General features: G+C 42.5%; 1 protein-coding gene across 1 annotated transcript; it reads left to right on the top strand.

Annotated features, from left to right (window-relative positions):
- The first annotated feature begins 1,171 nt into the window (after positions 1-1,171).
- Positions 1,172-15,212, top strand: LOC148044873 (caspase-1-like). The gene is made up of 8 exons (XM_087717979.1): positions 1,172-1,399; positions 3,007-3,147; positions 3,851-4,024; positions 5,137-5,371; positions 5,875-6,033; positions 11,006-11,115; positions 12,287-12,385; positions 14,558-15,212. The coding sequence occupies exons 1-7, from the start codon at positions 1,172-1,174 to the stop codon at positions 12,377-12,379; spliced, it is 1,140 nt and encodes a 379-aa protein (XP_087574105.1). The 3' UTR covers positions 12,380-12,385; positions 14,558-15,212.
- Positions 15,213-19,327: the final 4,115 nt, after the last annotated feature.

Raw genomic sequence — 19,327 nt, 5'->3', positions numbered from 1 at the left:
ACAGGTGGAAACCTGAAGGACAGGCTTCTTGGTTATAGCTTGCCATCTCAGGTCCGGATGAGTGCTGTCTACCTTTTAGGAATATAGCCTGCCTAGAATGTATGGAATGGGTGACATATAGAAACCAATATGAATGAAATGATAAATAAACTGCTGTGCCTTTGTGAATGAGCTAACTAGTTTAACTTGAATACTGTTGCCTTCAAATCTCATTTTCCATATTAGTTTAATTCTCTAATTTTAATTTTAGATATAATCCATCATAACTGACATGAATAACTCTGTGAAAGAAATACTTTACAATGCATTGAATGAACTCACTGAGAAAGAATTAAAAGAATTTAAATGGAGGCTAAATTTTATTGATTATAATGGAAGGGCAAACATTTCTAAAGCTTCACTGGAGAAAGCACAGGCACAAGACGTTGTAGATCTCCTGATTCAACATTATGGAGAAGATGCTCTAGAGGTGTGCATTGATGTCCTTCGAAGATGCAACAGAAATTATCTTGCAGAAAAACTTGAAAAAACTGGACAGCAAGGTAAGAAAACCCAACATATTACAGAAATGTTCTCTCCACTTGAGATCCAGTGGCAATAAAGAGCCATTATCATTTGTTTACCACTGAATTTTGCTCAACCGATTTGTTGTTGGTGGTTAGAATCAGCAGTGGCTCCCTGGGATTTCAGAGTGGAACTTTTATCCCAATCTGAGATTCCAGGTCTTGAGCTTGAAATCAAATCTAAGGGAACATCTGCACTATCACTCAGCTTGACATTTTCTTGTCACTGTTAAAATAAATGGATAGGCCAAGTTCAAGCCAAAGATGTTAGTCCATTGAACTAAATTTAAGGAAGATCTTTAAAATTTTAATTTAATCCATCCTTTTTTCCAGCATCCTTCCTGACATAATAGAGTATTAAAGTATCTTATAGGTTGTGATGCTACTGTTGCTACTAGGGAAGAGAGCAGGCATGTTATGCTGGATGGAGTCAGAGAACAAAGAAAGGCAGCATTCTCTTAATTCCTTAAATGAACTACCAAAATAAAACATTTTTAAACTATATTTTTTCTTCAAATATACATGGAGACAAAATCTCCTACTTTTATATACTGTATATATTTAACCCTTAAAGCAACTACTAAAAAAGAAACAAACGCGTTGAACAGATGACTGACATTATTGTGGTATGCAATATATGTTCAATGTGTGTGCTTATGCCCAAAGAATACACAAATTATAAATGTATTAAATGTAAACTACATGAACTACTAGAAGAAAAAGCAAAGGATCTAGAGGCAACTCTAGCCAAACTCCAACTTATGCAACAAGATTATATCCAAATTGAACCAAATAATGAACAAAAGCTCCTAGAGGAATTGACCCTGTGGAGGAAGGTAAATGGAGGCATGTCACACACAGGAGGAAACATGACAATCAAAGAAAGAAGCAGCATACATGTAACAAATCCCTACTACCCAATCTTACCAATCTCAATGTAGCCCCATTACAACTGAGCATTCGATTTCTCCCCTAGATTAAAAACATGCAGACTCACAACCTTTTCCTCAAACACATGCAGACACCTAGAAAAAAGACATAATCAAATATCCCTTGAAAAGTCACATTATCAAACACATCTGTGATAAACAGAAAAGTACCCCAGACTACCTCTACCAAGAAAGGTAGATGAGTGCTGATGATAGCAGATTATATTCTCAGATGAACCCAGCCAGCTGTCTGCAGACCAGACATTCAATCTAGAGAGGTATGTTGTCTCCCTGAAGCAAAAATCAAAGATGTGGCTGAGAACCTTACCAAAAGAATTAGGCCAACAGATAACTACCCCTTTCTCCTCCTTCACATAGGGATGAATGACACAACAAAGAATCTGAACACAATATTGAAAGATTATCAGCACCTAGGCAAAAAAGTTAAGGAGCTGGGAGCACAAGTGGTGTTCTCATCAATACTCCCAATGAAAGGTCAACACCCATTGAGGGAAAAAAGAATTCTAGAAATAAACTTCAGGCTAAACAGTTGGTGTCACCAAGAGAACTTTGGTTTCCTGGATCATGGACTACATTACCTATATGAAGGACTCTTGGCAAGGGATGGGCTGCAGCTCCAAAAACAGGGGAAAATGTATATATAGTCCTGTAATGGAGCCTGCCTATTCCATTCGTAATCTGAGGATTGGTGGGAGTGAATCTTCTATCTTGAACAAGATCACTCTCTGCTTTCACGCATGCATTCAATAATAGCATGTACAGTTTGTTAAGTGCACATGAGGCATCTCGCGGTGGGGAAGGCCATGCAGGAGCCTAGTGATGGAAGAAGCCACCTGCTGAAGAGCACTCAAAGTGTCCCCCAACCTACAGTTACTTCATTCTCCCTCCTCTGGGATGTCCCCACAATAGCTTCCTCCATATCCTGCTGCCCAGGGTGACTTATCTTTTGAAGATCTGTCTCCTCTACAGCCTTTTTCTTTGCCAGCAGCCTCCTTTCTTGCTTGATGAGGTCTCCGGTGACAAAAAATGTGGCTGCGTCCAGCCCTCTGGGCCTCCTGTTTCATTACCAGAGATCTCATCAAGCAGTTCTCTGGAGAGAAAAGAGGCCCAGAAGGAAGAACGTGGGCCTCTGGGCCTCCTTTTTCATCACTTGAGGCAGAGGTGAAATCCTACCAGTTCAGACCAGTTTAGAAGGACAAGTAGCAGACATTTGCCAGCAGTTCTGTTCATGTTCCTTAATTCTCTGCATGTTTTTTAAATCTGCTATGGCAGTGGAGACAATAAGCTGGAGGACATGTTCTTTCTCAGGGCCCAGATCTGCTAATTGCTGACCCGTTTTTGTTCCTGTTGGAGCTGACAAAAAACCCCAGTGTCCCTGTGATGTACTACAATTCCCAATGCCCTTCTGATTGGCTGCTAGGGACTATAGCTATTTAAAAGGTCTGATTCTGACTCATGTAATATTTAATAATTCGCTGTGGTAAAAAAGGTGAATCTGGTGTTCTACTTTCCTCCCATCTCCAGTTGGCCAGTCAACAGAAGTTAAAATCTCAGTGGAAGAGGAATCTAAAAATGGGATCAAGCTTTGTCCTCAGAATCTATTTCAGCAAATACAGACTCGTGAAGGCACTGAGGTGAGTTGCCAGACCTAAATTAGATGTCTCCAAGACTTGAGCTTGAATGCTGCACTTTATTGCATGCAGCAGCTGCTGTAAAGGTAACCACAGCAGAAATTTTTAATATATTTTAAATTCTCCTCATCCTGGCTTTTAGAAATATTACCTTGCTTTATTTGTAAAGCAAAAAAAAAATGAGCTGAGAATCCTCTGTTGTTCCATATGTAACACAAATAAAACAGGCAACATGAAATTAAGGGGGCTTTAAATGCTATGTGACCACAATGCCTTCATTGGCTTTAAAAGTAGACAACTCATGGACTCTGTGACTTCACAGAATTGCCATGCTCTCTGAATATTTGCTGCTGGTTACAGGAAGGGGAAGGAAAGGCTTGTGCCTAGCCACCCACTATGGCAAACAAGAAGTCATACTACTTTGGGGCTGATTTAACAATTTTATTTTTATGGTTATGTGGAACAAATATTCAAATTCAAATAATCTCTGAACATTAAATTCTGAGTAATAGCAAAACCATTGTACCAGCCTTATTTGTAGATTTTACAGTGCCGTCAAGATGATTAAATTTGTTACCAAACTAGTTTCCAGGATCCCCTACCACTGGCTAAGATTGATAAGATCTGGGAGAGACTTAAACTAGATGGATGCTTGCATGGCGTGACTATAGTTCAGGATAAGAATCACTTTTGTTTCCCCATGCAGATCTACCCCATCAATTATCCCAAGACTCGTACGCGCCTGGCCTTGATAATCTGCAATATCAAATTCGATCACTTGGCTTATAGGCAGGGGGCTGAAGTAGACTTGGAACAGATGAAGCTTCTCCTAGAAGATCTGGGATACAATGTGAAAATAGAGCGCAATTTGAGCTCAGAGGTAAAAAAAATATTAAGCTTACAGAGTAAAATTCAATGTGTTACTCAAGGAAAAAAGTCTAGCAACTTTAATTGAAACCTAAACATTCAAAGAATGGGTGTGGAAGTTTTGATTTTGATTGAGTTAGTTGGACCTAGGCAGCTTCAAAATTGAATAAAGCATGGCAGTCTTGTTAAACTGATTATATAATAACATTTAACACAGACGTAGATAATCTAATACCATGTGGATGTTTTAAATTATAAACCCAGGAAGGCCTTTCTACTCCAAAGAACTGTAGGTTACCAAGTTGTTTATACCTAATTTAGTATAAGAAAAAATGTGCCTAAATTGGTAATTGAACTTCTCTCAAATTGGACTACCTTTTTAAAATTTCAAATGCCAACATATTGCTTCTTTTTCATCTCCCATAATTGTTTCTCCAAAAACATAGTTGAGGAGGCTAGCTTTTCAGTGAGAATATATGACTATATTTGCCAGGATAGGTTTTTTCACCCTTCTGGAGAGCATGATGAGGTCAGCCTTCCAAGATAGTCCCCTTCGGGGGGAAAAGGGCGGCATATAAATGTAATAATAAACTGAACTGAAGATAGGACCCATATTGGAGATTTGTGATGGTGTTCACAATTCTCAGATATGGAGATTTGCTGCACAGTCCTCCCATTCAAATCTAGAGAGAAAAAAACTGGTAATTGTTTCTGCATTGAATTTTTACTAAGCTTGAATAATAATTTAAATATACCCTGTTTCCCTGAAAATAAGACCTCCACGGATAATAAGCCCAATCAGGCTTTTGAGCACATGCGCTAAAAGAAGCCACCCTCCCAAAATAAGCCCAACCTGAAAAAATTGCAATACACCAGTGGCCATGAGGTAACCATGCTCGTTGCCACCTGCACCCCAAAAATAATAAGACCTCCCCGAAAATAAGGCCAAACGTTTATTTCAAGGGTTAAAAGAAAATATGACCCTGTCTTATTTTCCAGGACACATGATAGTACCATTGCAAGAAGGCTACCCCCATTCTTCTTTTCAATTCTAATAGTGAGTGTAGAGTTAGTTAGAAACTCCATTTCCACTCCTGACCCGCCTTCCTTTTTCATTGCTTTCAGGATATCACCACTTGCTTGAAGAATTTTGCAGCTCGAGAAGAGCACAAGGCTTCAGATGGGATGTTTGTGGTACTGATGTCTCATGGCCTCCGGGACGTCATTTGTGGAGTCCACTCAGAAGACGAACACTCTGACATATTCTCCATCGATACTGTCTTCTCCATCTTCAACAACAAAAATTGCCAAGCTTTGAGGGGAAAGCCCAAGGTGGTCATTATTCAAGCATGTCGTGGGGGTAGGTTGCTGAAGTTGAGACTTTCTGGGGCGGCGGGGATGTGAGGGGAGGCAGCTGAGTGTTTGGGAGGAATATATAGTCTCTTGCACATAGTCTTAACTAGACCAAGCAAACTCTATATCAGGGGGTGGGGAACTATGAGGAATCCTGGGAGTTGAAGTCCACAATTCATAAAGGGGCCCTAGTTTCCCACTTCTGCTCTAGAACATCTGCTTTTGGCAAACTGATTTGTAAATATTTATTGCTGATTGTATTTATCTCCATAAGACCTGTGATCTTCAGGTGTGTTGGAATAATGACTTTCCATAAATGGCAATGCCACAGTTGGGAAACACTAATTTTGAACCTTCTCTTAAACCTTGGCAGTTTGCCTCATTGAAACCTGTCAGGAACCAAAGGCTGTGCTGTACTTTTATGATGATCATAAAGCCTTGTGTGAATAATCTCTGTTCTGTCACAGGGTTTTGATAATGATTGTTGAGTCTCCCATTTTGTCTCTCCAGCGCAACGAGGGTACATGGTGGAAAACGTGGAAGACTCAGTTGCATCTGCTGCTGCCTCTCTCCAGTCTGATTCACACATCACCATGCAATTGCAAACTGATGACATTAAGAAAGTAAATGTGGAGAGTGACTTCATCTGCCTATATTCCACCACCCCCGGTAAGAGACTGTTAAAATGAAATTGCTGAGTAGGGGTCCAAAGCAGGATAGAAATGAAAAGAATTTCTGCCTTAGCAATACAGGCATTTAGTTCACAAAGCTGCCTATCAAAGATTGGCAACTAATCAGTTAGGAAAACTAGATCTGGATCCAGGGGTGAAATGGTACTGCCCGAACCAGTAGTAAAAATGTTACTGGTTTGCCCAAACTTATAGTAAAAAAATGCTGTAAAACGTTTTTTAAAAATTTCCAGATGTGGCACAGCTGATGGTAACACAGTTGATTCGGAAGTTTTTAAAAACTTTTTAAAAACATTTTTAACTACCAACTGGAGAGAAAGGTAGTTTAAAGATGCTTTAAAAAGTAAAAAAATAATGTTCTGACTGCCATCCCAGAGACAATCAGCTGTGTGGTGACTTTTTTTTTCTTTTTGGCCACTAGATGATAGCAAAGTTTTTCAGCTTAGACTTTTTCAGCAGCTTTATCCCAGGGATATAGAGAGTGTTGGATAAAAGAGGGATAAAAAGGATCAATAACAACAACAACAACAACAACAACAATATCTATTAATCGAAGTAAAGAACAAAAATCAATTGAAGGTCCAACAGACGAAACAAGAATATAGAAAAGATGTGATAAAATCAAGAATGGAGAGTTGGCAGAACAAAGCACTTCATGGCCAATTTCTGGAAAAAATAAAAGATAAAGTGGACAGTGAACAAACTTGGTTATGGTTAACAGCAGGTACATTAAAGAAAGAAACAGAGTCACTAATCCTGGCTGCACAAGAACAAGCTATCCGCACACATGCCATTAAGGCCAAAATCGAAAAATTCTCTGATGGTGCCAAATGCAGACTTTGCAAAGAAGCTGATGAAACTGTTGATCACATACGCAGCTGCTGTAAAAAAATCGTGCAGACTGATTATAAATTGCGGCACAATTCAGTAGCACAAATGATCCATTGGAATTTGTGCAAAAATTATAATATTAAAACAGCAACAAACTGGTGCGAACATCAGCCTGAAAAAGTCACCGAAAATCAGATGGTCAAGATCTTGTGGGATTTCCGTATACAAACGGACAAAATACTGGCGCATAATACACCAGACATCACACTGGTTGAGAAAAATAAGGTCACAATCATAGACATCGCAATACCAGATGATAGCAGTGTCGCTGAGAAGGAACATGAAAAAATCACGAAATACCAGGACTTAAAAATTGAAAATCAACTACTATGGCACAAACCAGCAGTGGTAATTCCAGTGGTAATTGGCACACTGGGTGCTATTCCAAAAGCACTGGAATTACATTTAAAACAGTTAAAAATTGACAAAATCACCATCAGTCAAATGCAAAAAGCCACACTGCTTGGATCTGCATGCATATTACAAAAATACGTTATGACGTCCTAGGCCCCTGGGTGGAGCCCGACTAGTAACCAATGCCAAATCCAGCGAAACAACTGGCCGCTGTGATACAATTGTATAATAATAATAATAATAATAACAACAACAACAACAACAGCACCTATTAATTGAAGTAAAGAACAAAAATCTATTGAAGGTCCAACAGACGAAACAAGAATACAGAAAAGATGTGATAAAATCAAGAATGGAGAGTTGGCAGAACAAAGCATTGCATGGCCAATTTCTGGAAAAAATAAAAGATAAAGTGGACAGTGAAAAAACTTGGTTATGGTTAACAGCAGGTACATTAAAGAAAGAAACAGAGTCACTAATCCTGGCTGCGCAAGAACAAGCTATCCGCACACATGCCATTAAGGCCAAAATCGAAAAAGCCTCTGATGATGCCAAATGCAGACTTTACAAAGAAGCTGATGAAACTGTTGATCACATACTCAGCTGCTGTAAAAAAATTGCGCAGATTAATTAAAAATTGTGGCACAATTCAGTATCACAAATAATCCATTGGAATTTGTGCAAAAATTATAATATTAAAACAGCAACAAACTGGTGGGAACATAAGCCTGAAAAAGTCACCGAAAATCAGATGGTCAAGATCTTGTGGGATTTTTGCATACAAATGGACAAAATACTGGCGCATAATACACCAGACATCACACTGGTCGAGAAAAATGAGGTTACAATCATAGACATCGCAATACCAGGTGATAGCAGGGTCGATGAGAAGGAATATGAAAAAATCACGAAATACCAGGACTTAAAAATTGAAATACAACGATTATGGCACAAACCAGCTGCGGTAATTCCAGTGGTAATCGGCACACTGGGTGCTATTCCAAAAGCACTGGAATTACATTTAAAACAGTTAAAAATTGACAAAATCACCGTCAGTCAAATGCAAAAAGCCACACTGCTTGGATCTGCATGGATATTACGAAAATACATTATGACGTCCTAGGCCCCTGGGTGGGGCCTGACTAGTAACCAATGCCAAATCAGTCGCTATGATACAATTGTATAATAAATGCTATGCAGAGCCAATACTTGAAAAGCATTGAAGGCAAAGCTGGCCAAAAGCTAACTTGGAACTGGTTAAGATCAAGAGCACTGAAAAAAGAAACAGAAGGCTTTATTTTGGCAGCTCAAGAACAAGCCTTAGCCACAAATTGCATGAAGGCAAAAATTCAACATGTTATCACCAACAGCAAATTTCGCCTCTGTAATGAGAAAGATGAGATAGTCGACCACTTGATCAGTGGGTGCAGCAAAATTTCACAAACTGACTACCTACAATGCCATGACCGCGTTGCTAAGATCATTCACTGGAAATTGTGCCAAAAGTTTGGATTTGAGTACAGCAAAAACCACTGGGACCATCAGGTTGAGAAGGTTTTAGAGAATGAGAAAGTCAAGATCTTGTGGGACTTCAGAATCCAGACTGACAGGCACTTGGCCTACAACGCACCTGACATAACAATAGTTGAAAAGAAAAAAAGTATGCTTCATTGACATTGCAATACCTGGAAATGCACGAATTCAAGATAAACAGCAAGAAAAAATCACAAAGTACCGGGACTTGCAAATTGAAGTTGAGCGAATGTGGAAAAAGAAATCGTGGGTTGTCCCGATTGTAATTGGAGCCCTTGGAGCAATACCTAAAGGGCTACCTCGCTATATGGAAATTTTAAATTTATCAGACTTGAACTACAAAAAACCACCCTACTTGGAACAGCTTATATCCTCCGACATTACCTTAACAGCTCCTAGGTCCTTGGTTAGGACTCGAGCTGTTGAGCTACCAACCAGCCCCAAAGGCTGTGAATCTCACCAAAGATTAACCACATAATAATAGCAGCTATACTTAGAATTAGAATAAATTAAAGAGATTTAAAAAATAGAATTAGGGGGAATATAGTTATACATGATTTTGTATAATATCTAAAGTGAATGTTAGAGGTTAAGATTAGATTTTGAAAAATGTATATTAGATATGCCTAAGAATAGTGTTATGACTATTGGAAGGACACCTTCCCATTGTGGTAAGGCTTGGGGACCGACACCCTCAGTTTTGGACCCTCTGATTTGGGATTGTAGTCTTGCAGCTGGGGGAGTCCCCAATCCCAGAGTTGCTCTGATTGAGATGCTTAACAAAATCAGCCTTAATACTTCAGCTTGATTGCTTGGCTTGGGACAGGAATCAGCTCTGCCTGCAGGTGTATTTTTCCTTCAGATCAAATGATTCATTTCAAGCTACCACTTTTCAAATATGTTTGTTGGGATTTTTCCCCCCTGCAGATAATTAAACTGCAATTACTTCACAAATAACCCTAACCAAGCAATTAAATGAAGGAAGATGAGGGAGATGCTCACTTGATGGAAGAATAGCGGGAGAACCGGTAGTTAAAAAATACCTAAAAGGGGAGGGGGGTTGGCCACGGCCACCGAGTCACCTGACACCACCACCAAGCCACACCCACAGGACGGGTAGGGAAAAATTCTGAATTTCACCACTGTCTGGACCTCTTTTCTAAGTATCAGAAATTCTTGGGCATGCTCACTGCAAAAGGCCTAGTCAGTCAGTCATTCATAAGACTTTTATCCCACCTTTATTATTTTGTAAGTAATTCACGGTGAGGAACATAGTAATGCTCCTTACTCCTCTTCTTTTTCACAACCACAACAACCTGTGAGGTAGCTATATTTGGGGACTGGACAATACATATTGAACCATATCCCACCCAAAGAGATTGGGTCTGCCCAATAAGTTAAGCTACCAGAAATCTGATCAGCACGAACAAAGATGAGTATGTAGTACGAACTGACCTTGTTGTATAATATTGTACCATTACCTTTGGATGGTCTCCAGACCTCATATTGGGGAAGGAGGGTAGGCCCGTTCTCCTAGGTCTCTCCCTGGGCTGCTAGGCTGCCTCCAGGAAATAGGTGCCATTTTCGGCACACCCACAATTTCTTGAAGTTGTGCTGAGATGGTAGCCGCTTCTGGGAATGGAGCACTCTGTTCTGCTTCCCTAATATGGTCTGCACAGCACTGAGAAAACCTTCAGAGATCTTTAAAAGGTAAGTGGATAATGAGAGGTGGGGAAGAGGCCAAGCCCTGCAAGGGACCCAAGAGAAAATCTATGAGTACCTGGTGGAGGGGGGGAAGTAGGCCCAAGGCCTGTAGGGATGATGGGGAGCAGGAATGGAGCATAAGGTATCTTAGGGGTAGGAAAAATCTTGGGAGGCTGAAGGCAAGTGGGCTGGGGTCTGTATTAGATCTCTCAGGGCCTTCCCTACCCCTGAAGCTCTTCTCAGTTTAATGATCCACATGTTCATAGGACTGCATCAGGGAGAGCAGAGGATGATGGTGGTTAAGTGAGGCCATCTCGCTCAACGGCCATCATCATTTGCAAAGGTAATGGCCAGGCTCCATTACTGTCATAGGTTGAAGACTATCTGTATAGGTTTAAAGTTTGTTAGGTAGAGAATGAAGTCTGACATGGTGAAGAATCATTATTGCTTAATCATTGTTTTCTCTTTAGATCGTGTATCCTTGAGACACCCTGAAACCGGATCACTCTTTATCAAGCAACTAATAGATACTATCAAGAAACATGCCTGGAATTGCAATTTGGAAGAGGTGTTCCGGAAGGTAGGTCTGCTCAAGTCTTTCTACACAAGGACCTCAAGTTTCGAAGGTTTTGTTAAAGACCCACTTTGGAATGGCATTAGGAGCCGTGATGGCGCAGTGATTAGAATGCAGTTTTGCGGGCTAATTCTGCTTGCTGCCTGGAGGTTGATCCTCACCAGTTCAAGGTTCACTCACCTTTCCATCCTTCAGAGATCAGTAAAATGAGGACCCTGATTGTTGGAGGCAATATCTAATTCTGTAAACCTCCTAGCAAGGGGTTACTTTGAGTCTGTTTCTCATGCTTCCTTCCTATTCAAAAATGTGTTTTGTAACAGATGCATTTCCTACCGAAATCTTGCTGCTTCCTCTGTGTTCCAAGGTCTATTAAGCATTCCATCATAAGAGTCCTGTAAAATCTTTTAAGATTAACAACTTTATTTTAAGAAAGAAGCTTTTGTGAACTGCAACACATCACAAAAGGTTCATGGAGTCACTTAAATTGATGTGGAATTTAAATAGATTGGAATGAGATGAGGGCAAAAGAAAGGTGGTTGTACAGATGAAAATTACATGTCGAACACCTATCAACTAATAATTATGCTATGCCTTAAGATAAAATCAGTTTTAAAAGTTCTCAATTGCTTCTTTCTGATTTTGCCTACTGTAGTCTAATCTGATTCTTCTACAACAGGGGTGTCAAACTCTATTTTATTGAGGGCCGCATCAGGGTTGTGTTTGGTGGGGGCAGGGGCACTCACATAGCCTTCCCGAGCTCTGTTTTTGCTGGCAGAGGGCTGCAGGAGGCAGTTGTGGCCAAAAATGGAGCCCAGCTGGGCTGCGCACAGCCTCCCTGAGCTTCATTTTCACTGGCAGGGGCTGCCGGAGGCCATCACAGCTAAAAACGGAGTGTGGGAGGGCCGCAGATGACCATCCCAAGCTCCATTTTCACTGGGAGAGGCGCCACAGGCTGATTCTTTGCTGTTTCCTGAGCAGCACCACGGACCAGATCTAAGCATCCCATGGGTTGGTTCCAGCCCACGGGTCTTAAGTGTCACCCCCTTATTCTACAATGTCTAGTTAGTAAAGTGAGCATGTATAAGCTGACAAAATATTACTAATTTTTAGATGGGGCTACTTGACTTTCTTGGACATGCAGTCACCGGCTTTTGCTTCTGTACCTTCCATATCACAGGTGTTGCAGCATTTTGCAAACAACCCATGTCAGATGCCCTCAAAGGACAGAACCACCTTGACCAAAAAGTTCTACCTCTTCCCGGGACACTGAAGCCAGGTAAGTGTTTCTTCTTGCAGCTGTAATACCGGATTTTGGGATATTTGGGGGCAGTAGAATGAGGGACAACAGAATCAGCTGATTTTTTTCTTGGAGTTTTCGGATGAATCGGAAACCCCTTTGTGACAAAGGAAATCCCTTATGAAGAAGGGATCTCAACATTATCATGAATTCACTGTCAGGCCTTCAGCCTCTTTCCCTCTGTGTAATATGGAGAAAAATAATCCCTTTTTAAACATCAGTAACAGGAAATCACAAGCCACATGCAGGCTCTCCTACTCCCCAAGTAATGTATTTGTCAAATTTCTGAAAGAGAAGACAGCATTCTTTTGAAGAAAAAGAAATAAAAAGTATGTGAAATCTTTTCATAAGTTTTGCACCTCTTTGGATAATCACTCCAAATACCTGCCCCCCCCCCAAAAAAGTCAGTCCTATCTGCTTCTGTGATGACATTGATCATTGTACACTACATTTCCCAGATACCGGCAACAACCCCCCTACCCACCCACAATGGAAAAAGATTGCCTGCCCCCTCTTTGTAAGGTATTGAACGATTACAACTGATAGCACATATAAATCACTTCAAACAATTGCCAGCACTCTGCAAAATATTTGTGAGACCTCTTTCACCTACATTGCTGTAAGGCAGGGAATATGCTTGATCAGTAAGATCAACAGTAAGAGCCAGCTTTGGAACGAGGTCAAACAGGTATACTTAGCCTTTTTTATGATTACCACTTCTATTTTGCATCTACCTGGATCAAGACAAACATATTAACTCCCTAGAAAAAAACAATCATTCACACAAGCTGTGATTTTATTATAAAATGTAGGGCAAAATGATTTAGAGCAGCGATGACTAACCTTTTTATTGTTGCGTGCTAAAAGCACGCATGCACACACTGATAATGCAATGCGCGCGTGATACCCCCCGCCTCCCGTGCATGTGTGTGCAACACCTGTTTTGGCTTCCAGCATGCTTTCCCCCCCCTTGCCCATTTTTGGCTTCCAGGTTGGTACAGGAGGCTTTGCAGGCCCCAAACTGCAAAGGTTTATACTAGATAAGTCTGGAAGGCCTCCTGCACCAACCTGGAAGCCAAAACAGAGTGCGAGAGTGAGGTCATCAAAATTAAAACATTATTTTACCATAAGTCCACCAGTCTGGCTTCGCCACCATTTCTTTTCTGAAAAAGGCTTCCTGGGGCAACTCCCAAAGAAGCATCTTTATAGGAAACCTTGTTTTGTGTTTATTCCAAAATCTTGGCATGCAGTGGTGGGTTTCAAATTTTTTTAGAAGCTCTTCTGTAGGTGTGGCCTGCTTTGTGGGAGTGGCTTGCCAGCCATGTGACTGGGTGGGCGTGGCCAACTTGTAAAATGTGGTGAAACTATAGAACTGGCAGGAACCCATCCCTGTTGGTATGGCATGTCTAACAAAATGGTTCTTAAAATCAACATTTACTTTAATTTGTCATACCACAATGCCATCTAAACCTTAATTCATGGCTTTCTAAATCAAGTGGCCTCTTGTTCCGGAGATTCACCCACTCTTTTAGCCAGACCAAACAACAAGCATGGAAATACAGTTTCAAATCTGGTAAACCTCGACCCCTTTTTCCTTAGCATCTTGCACTTGTTTGTATATAATGCTTGGTTTTTTCCCCTTGCCATATAAACTTGAAAATATCCCTCTGCCATTGTTTGAATGGAAGTGTGGCCTTGTATTATACTTTGGGGGAGCAATATTGTATAGTTTTAATGTATTGTGAGCCACTCAGAGTTATACGAGCAACATATGCCTTATACCAGTGATGACTAACTTTTTTGTCATGGCATGCCAAAAGTGCGTGTGCACAAGTGCACCCATAATGCAATGCATGCACGATACCCCCCCCCCCGCAGGCACCCCACCCTCTATGAATGGGTCCACAACCCCCCTGCGCTCCCCCCATGTGTGTGCAACCATCACGCATGTGTGCGCAACCATCACTTATGCATACATGACCTCCCATCCCCCCACTCATGCACGCATCCACCCCCACACACCACCCACGCATGCATGGAAGAGACCCGAAAACCAGCTGGCTGGCAGGAGGTGCATGCGCATCTGTGGTAAAGGAGCTGAGCTGGGGCGACGGCTCGCGTGCCTCATTCTTTTTCTTCTCTTTTTCTCAGGTGGAGAAACTACTGGGCCCAAAAGCAGATAATTTTCAGATATATGGAAGAAACATTGATTGACCACACCTTGTCCTTTCTCCACCTTATTCCTCATTGTAAATTTCCATCAACTTGTTTTTGGAAGTTATTGTGATTTGTGTCTAAATCTTATATAGCGTGATTAGTATTTGTTTTCCACAGCAAAAATGTTTAACTGTGATGTTTAAAATGGAAATAAGAGTCAAAACGTATTCGTAATGGTTCCTCCCCTCTCCCCCCAATGGTAAAGAACAATTAATACAGAAGTTAAAGACTTTGGAACAAGCTCCCCGCAGAGATTCGGACCCTCAGCGCTCTCCAGGCCTTCCGAAAAGCCGTTAAAACCTGGCTGTGTTGGCAGGCCTGGGGTCAATGAGTTTCCCTTCCCCTCTCAAAGCGTGTGGCTGTTGGTTGTTTTAAATTCCCTGTATTTTTTGTTGTAATTCTTGTGTTTCCCTTCCCCTCCTTTGGGTTTGTGCACCACCCTGAGTCTGCTGGGAATAGGGCGGCATATAAATAAAATGAACCTTGAACCTTGAACCTTGCCGCTGTTAACACATTTACAATCAAATATTTCAATTCTCTACTTTATTTCCGGTATAATCTCCAATAAAAAAATCTCTGGTTTAAAGTCTATGTATTGGTTTTCATATGTGCAAATAGATTCTATATATGATAAAGATATTGAAATAGAAGGCTTTTATGACAAATTGACTGATTTAGATAAAATCCTGACAGGTACCAATGAAAAGATGATTAAAAAACTATATGGATACTTATTAGCGGTTAAGCTACAGGAAGAACAAGTTAAAGAAACAATAATTCCATGGGGGGAAATTTTTGGACATGGGATTGACTTAGAGAAATGGCAAAAATTGTGGTCTCAAAATTATGAAATGACAATGTCAACAGCATATAAAGAAAATTTGTATAAGATGTTTTACAGGTGGCACTTACCCCCAACAAGAATAGCAGGAATGTTTAAGAATAAATCCGAAAAATGTTGGTATAAAAACTTTTGAGAATGAATGGATCAAAGGGAAGGGTGCTTTTCACCCCTTCCAGTAGAGGTAGTCCTTGACTTAACAAAAGTTCATTTAATGACCATTCAAAATTACGATACTGAAAAAAGTGACTCACGGCCATTTTTCACTTCTGATCATGGCAGCATTCCCATGGCCATGTGATTTACATTTGGATGCTTAACAACTGGTTCACATTTATGATGGTTGCAGTGTCCTGGGGTCATGTGATCATCTTTTGTGATCTTCCGACAAATAAGGTCAATGGGAAAGCCAGATTCGCTTAACAACTGTATAACTAATTTAACAACTGCAGTGAAAGTCATAAAATGGGGCAAAACTCACTTAACAAATTTCTCACTTAGCCACTGGGCTCCGTTGTGGTCGTAAATCGAGGACTACCTGTATTTGATTGACTGATTATTTGAGTATATGCGGCCAGCATCCCAAAATTGAAAGTCCTGAGATGGCTGAGAAGCTTTGCAGACCACAGATGGAACGGTGGTTTCAAAGACCAATCACAAAACCAAGGGAAGGGAATACATTTGTGAGAGGAGATTTAAGAGAAATAGTAGTAATGTGCAAACACTCATAGACATACATGCAAATACACAGGCGTATTTTAGCAGAAGTGCACTTACTGCATAGAGCTGAGAGAGTTTACCGAAAAATATGCAGCACCATGAGTACTTCTTGAGAACTACAGGCTTCTGAAGGTCAAGGTTACCCTGACTAACAAAGTGACTTCCTCACCATGAAGGAAAGTAGTGATTTAATTATGATATGATGATATGATATGATAAGTTTATTTATAGGCCGCCCTTTTCCCTGAGGGGACTCAGGGTGGCTTACAACTTATGGGGAAGGGGAATACACACAATGACGTATAAAGACAATACATAATTAAAAATAGAAACAACATTCATCATTCGGGTGGGGGCGGATTATAATCTTTAACCCCAGGCCTGACGGGATAGCCAGATCTTAAGGGCTGTGCGGAAGGTCTGGAGGGTGGTGAGGGTACGAATCTCCACGGGGAGATCGTTCCAAAGGGTCAGAGCTACTACTGAAAAGGCTCTCCTCCGCGTAGTTGCCAGTCGACACTGACTGGCAGATGGAACTCGGAGGAGGCCTAATCTGTGAGATCTAATAGGTCGCGAGGAGGTAATTGGCAGGAGGCGGTCTCTCAAGTACCCAGATCCACTACCATGAAGGGCTTTATAGGTGGTAAGTAGCACCTTGAAACGCACCCGGAGATCAACAGGTAGCCAGCGCAGCTCGCGGAGGATAGGTGTTATGTGGGCGAACCGAGGTGCACCCACAATCACTCGCGCGGCCGCATTCTGGACTAGCTGAAGTCGCCGGATGCTCTTCAAGGGCAAATGGTTGTAGCCAAGCCAGGGACCCCAAAAAAGTCATAGCAGATATCTGCACAGAAGAAATGAAGAATTGACTAAGGGAAAAATATGAGAGAACATGACAACACTTAGCAATGTTCAAATATCTAGGGGGCTGCCACAAAGAAGAGGGAGTCAAGCTATTTTCCAAAGCACCTGAAGGCAGGATGAGAAGCAATGGATGGAAACTAATCAAGGAGAGAAGCAGCATAGAACTATGAAGAAATTTCCTGACAGAACAATTACAGAACATTACATGTCTTGACCATGAGTCCCCTGGAATGGGTGCCGCCCTGTCTGTTTATGTGTGCTTTTGTTGCCACATTGTCTGTCAACAACAGTACATGCCTGCCTTTTATCAGAGATGCGAATTGTCGCAGAGCGAGGCGGGCTGCCCTCAGTTCCAGCCAGTTTATGCTGTGCGCGGCCTCCCTCAGAGACCACTGACCCTGGGTGAGCTGGCCTTGGCAGTGGGCACCCCATCCCAGAAGACTGGCATCCATGGTCACTACAATCCATTCGGGTTCTTTGAACAGACACCCTTTTACGACCACCGTGGTCTTCCACCAGGCTAGAGACCGAATTACTTTCTGTGGAAGCCGCACTCGCCTGAGGGAGTTGCTGGTTTTCGCTCTTTGCATCGAGAGAAGGAACCATTGTAGTTCCCTGGCATGGAGGCACGCCCAGAGAACTACCTTCAGACAGGAAATCATGAGCCCCAAGAGTTGGGACAATTTGATGATCGGCACCGACCTGGGTTGACGACATTGGTATACCCTGCTCTTGAGGTTGGCCAGTCGATCTGGAGACAGGAACACCTGACAGGAGGTCGAGTCGATGATGGTGCCCAGTTGCTGAATGCGTACGGTTGGCCGGAGATGGATGTTTTCCAGATTGACCGAGAAGCCATGCTGCTGCAGCATCTGAATGGTCATCTGTACATCTCACCGTGCCTGTTCTGGGGTAGCAGATTGGTCAAGGTACCGGGCTGAACCCATTGTCTTTGGACAACGTCCATAAAGAGATCTGGAACGGGAATAAGTTCCTGAGTAGGAGCCGTTTCCTTGAATAGCCCCTCCTTGGGATCCTTGGAGGAAGAAACCGGAGCTGAATTGAGTTTGAGGGTAGAACCTAGTTCGGTAGCCGTCTTGGCCTTGTGAAGTATGGATTTAAACAAGGACAGCTTAAATAGATCGGTAAAAGCCGGCTTGTCTGGAGGGAGATCTTCGTCCTCTGACAATTCGAACCCCTCAGCCTCCTCCTCCTCTGAAACAGAATCTTCCGTGGTTGCCGAGGTGGCAGGTGAGGCCGGGGCCTTGTTAGCAGTGTTAGCAGTGGCCACAGGAGACTGCTTGGCCTTGGAGGAACTAGACTTGTGGAACCCCCTCTGTTTAATGCCCACCGCTATGCCCTGGGAGATGGCTAGGGAGATTACCTCCCTCATCTCTGCGGATAACGCAGGAACTTTATCCTACCTTGGACGATGCCTGCTGGAAGGAAGATGACTTTTGTGCCTGCCTGAGGTGGCCACCTCCTCCACGGGCAGAATGCCCTGGAATGGTTCCATTTCTTCTCGAAGAGAAGAGCTGGGTGACTCTGAGTATCCCCAAGAGGCATCCGGAGATGGATCCCTGGAATCTCCTTCCCCCATGGATTGGGACCCACTGTTCTGAATGGAGGGGGATTCTCCACCCCTGCTTTTGATAGATGGGGCCCCAGGTGAAATATCTCCTTGATCCGTAGGAGAACGGGATCTATGGGAATGCGGGGCCTTTGCCTCCGCAGGCTTATGCTGCCAGGAACCCCCTCTGGCCTTATCAATGGACCCTGAGGGCCCCGGGAAGGACTTTCTATTGGTGCCCCTGCTCCTTTTTCCCCCTTTAGGTGGAGGATCTATCCTACTGCGTTTGTTGGAGGGCCCTGCCTGCTCCTCCTGTGCCTCCATACAGTCATCAGCCATGCTGCCCGTAGGCCTCGGATGGTAGGAAGTCTTGGGCTCTTGACTGGACTTGCAGTAGGTGGGCACCAGACGCTGGCCAGCTGGCTCAAGCGCGCCCACAGATCTTCAAGGGAGGAGAGGGCCGCCTGACGGACAAATCCCTTCCCCCAACCGCCCTCGGGTCCCCGAGTGTCAATAGATAGAGAGCAGGGCTAGCCGGCGCCCTGGACTAGGCCCCACAGCTCCCAGCGGTAATCTGCAGCTGAGAGGTAATGCTCACGATCTTTGCTCTCTCCCTGGCTCCAAATGCCTCCACACAGGGCTGCTCACCAGTCGGAGTGAAGAAAATGGTGACCGCTGCGCATGCAGCCACCACCTGTCAAAACCGTCA

Source organism: Thamnophis sirtalis, unplaced genomic scaffold (assembly GCF_051295495.1).
Source record: "Thamnophis sirtalis isolate CommonGarterSnake01/CBP01778 unplaced genomic scaffold, rThaSir2_p1.2 scaffold_6, whole genome shotgun sequence".
In the NCBI taxonomy this organism is placed as follows: domain Eukaryota; kingdom Metazoa; phylum Chordata; class Lepidosauria; order Squamata; family Natricidae; genus Thamnophis; species Thamnophis sirtalis.
This window is presented reverse-complemented; position numbering and strand designations above follow the sequence as displayed.

Excerpts from the sequence above, each read along its gene's own strand:
- LOC148044873 (XM_087717979.1), top strand. The coding sequence starts at position 1,172 with ATGACTGACATTATTGTGGTATGCAATATATGTTCAATGTGTGTGCTT. Across the intron at positions 4,025-5,136 it reads AGCGCAATTTGAGCTCAGAG|GATATCACCACTTGCTTGAA; the intron begins GTAAAAAAAATA and ends CATTGCTTTCAG. Across the intron at positions 6,034-11,005 it reads CCTATATTCCACCACCCCCG|ATCGTGTATCCTTGAGACAC; the intron begins GTAAGAGACTGT and ends TTTTCTCTTTAG.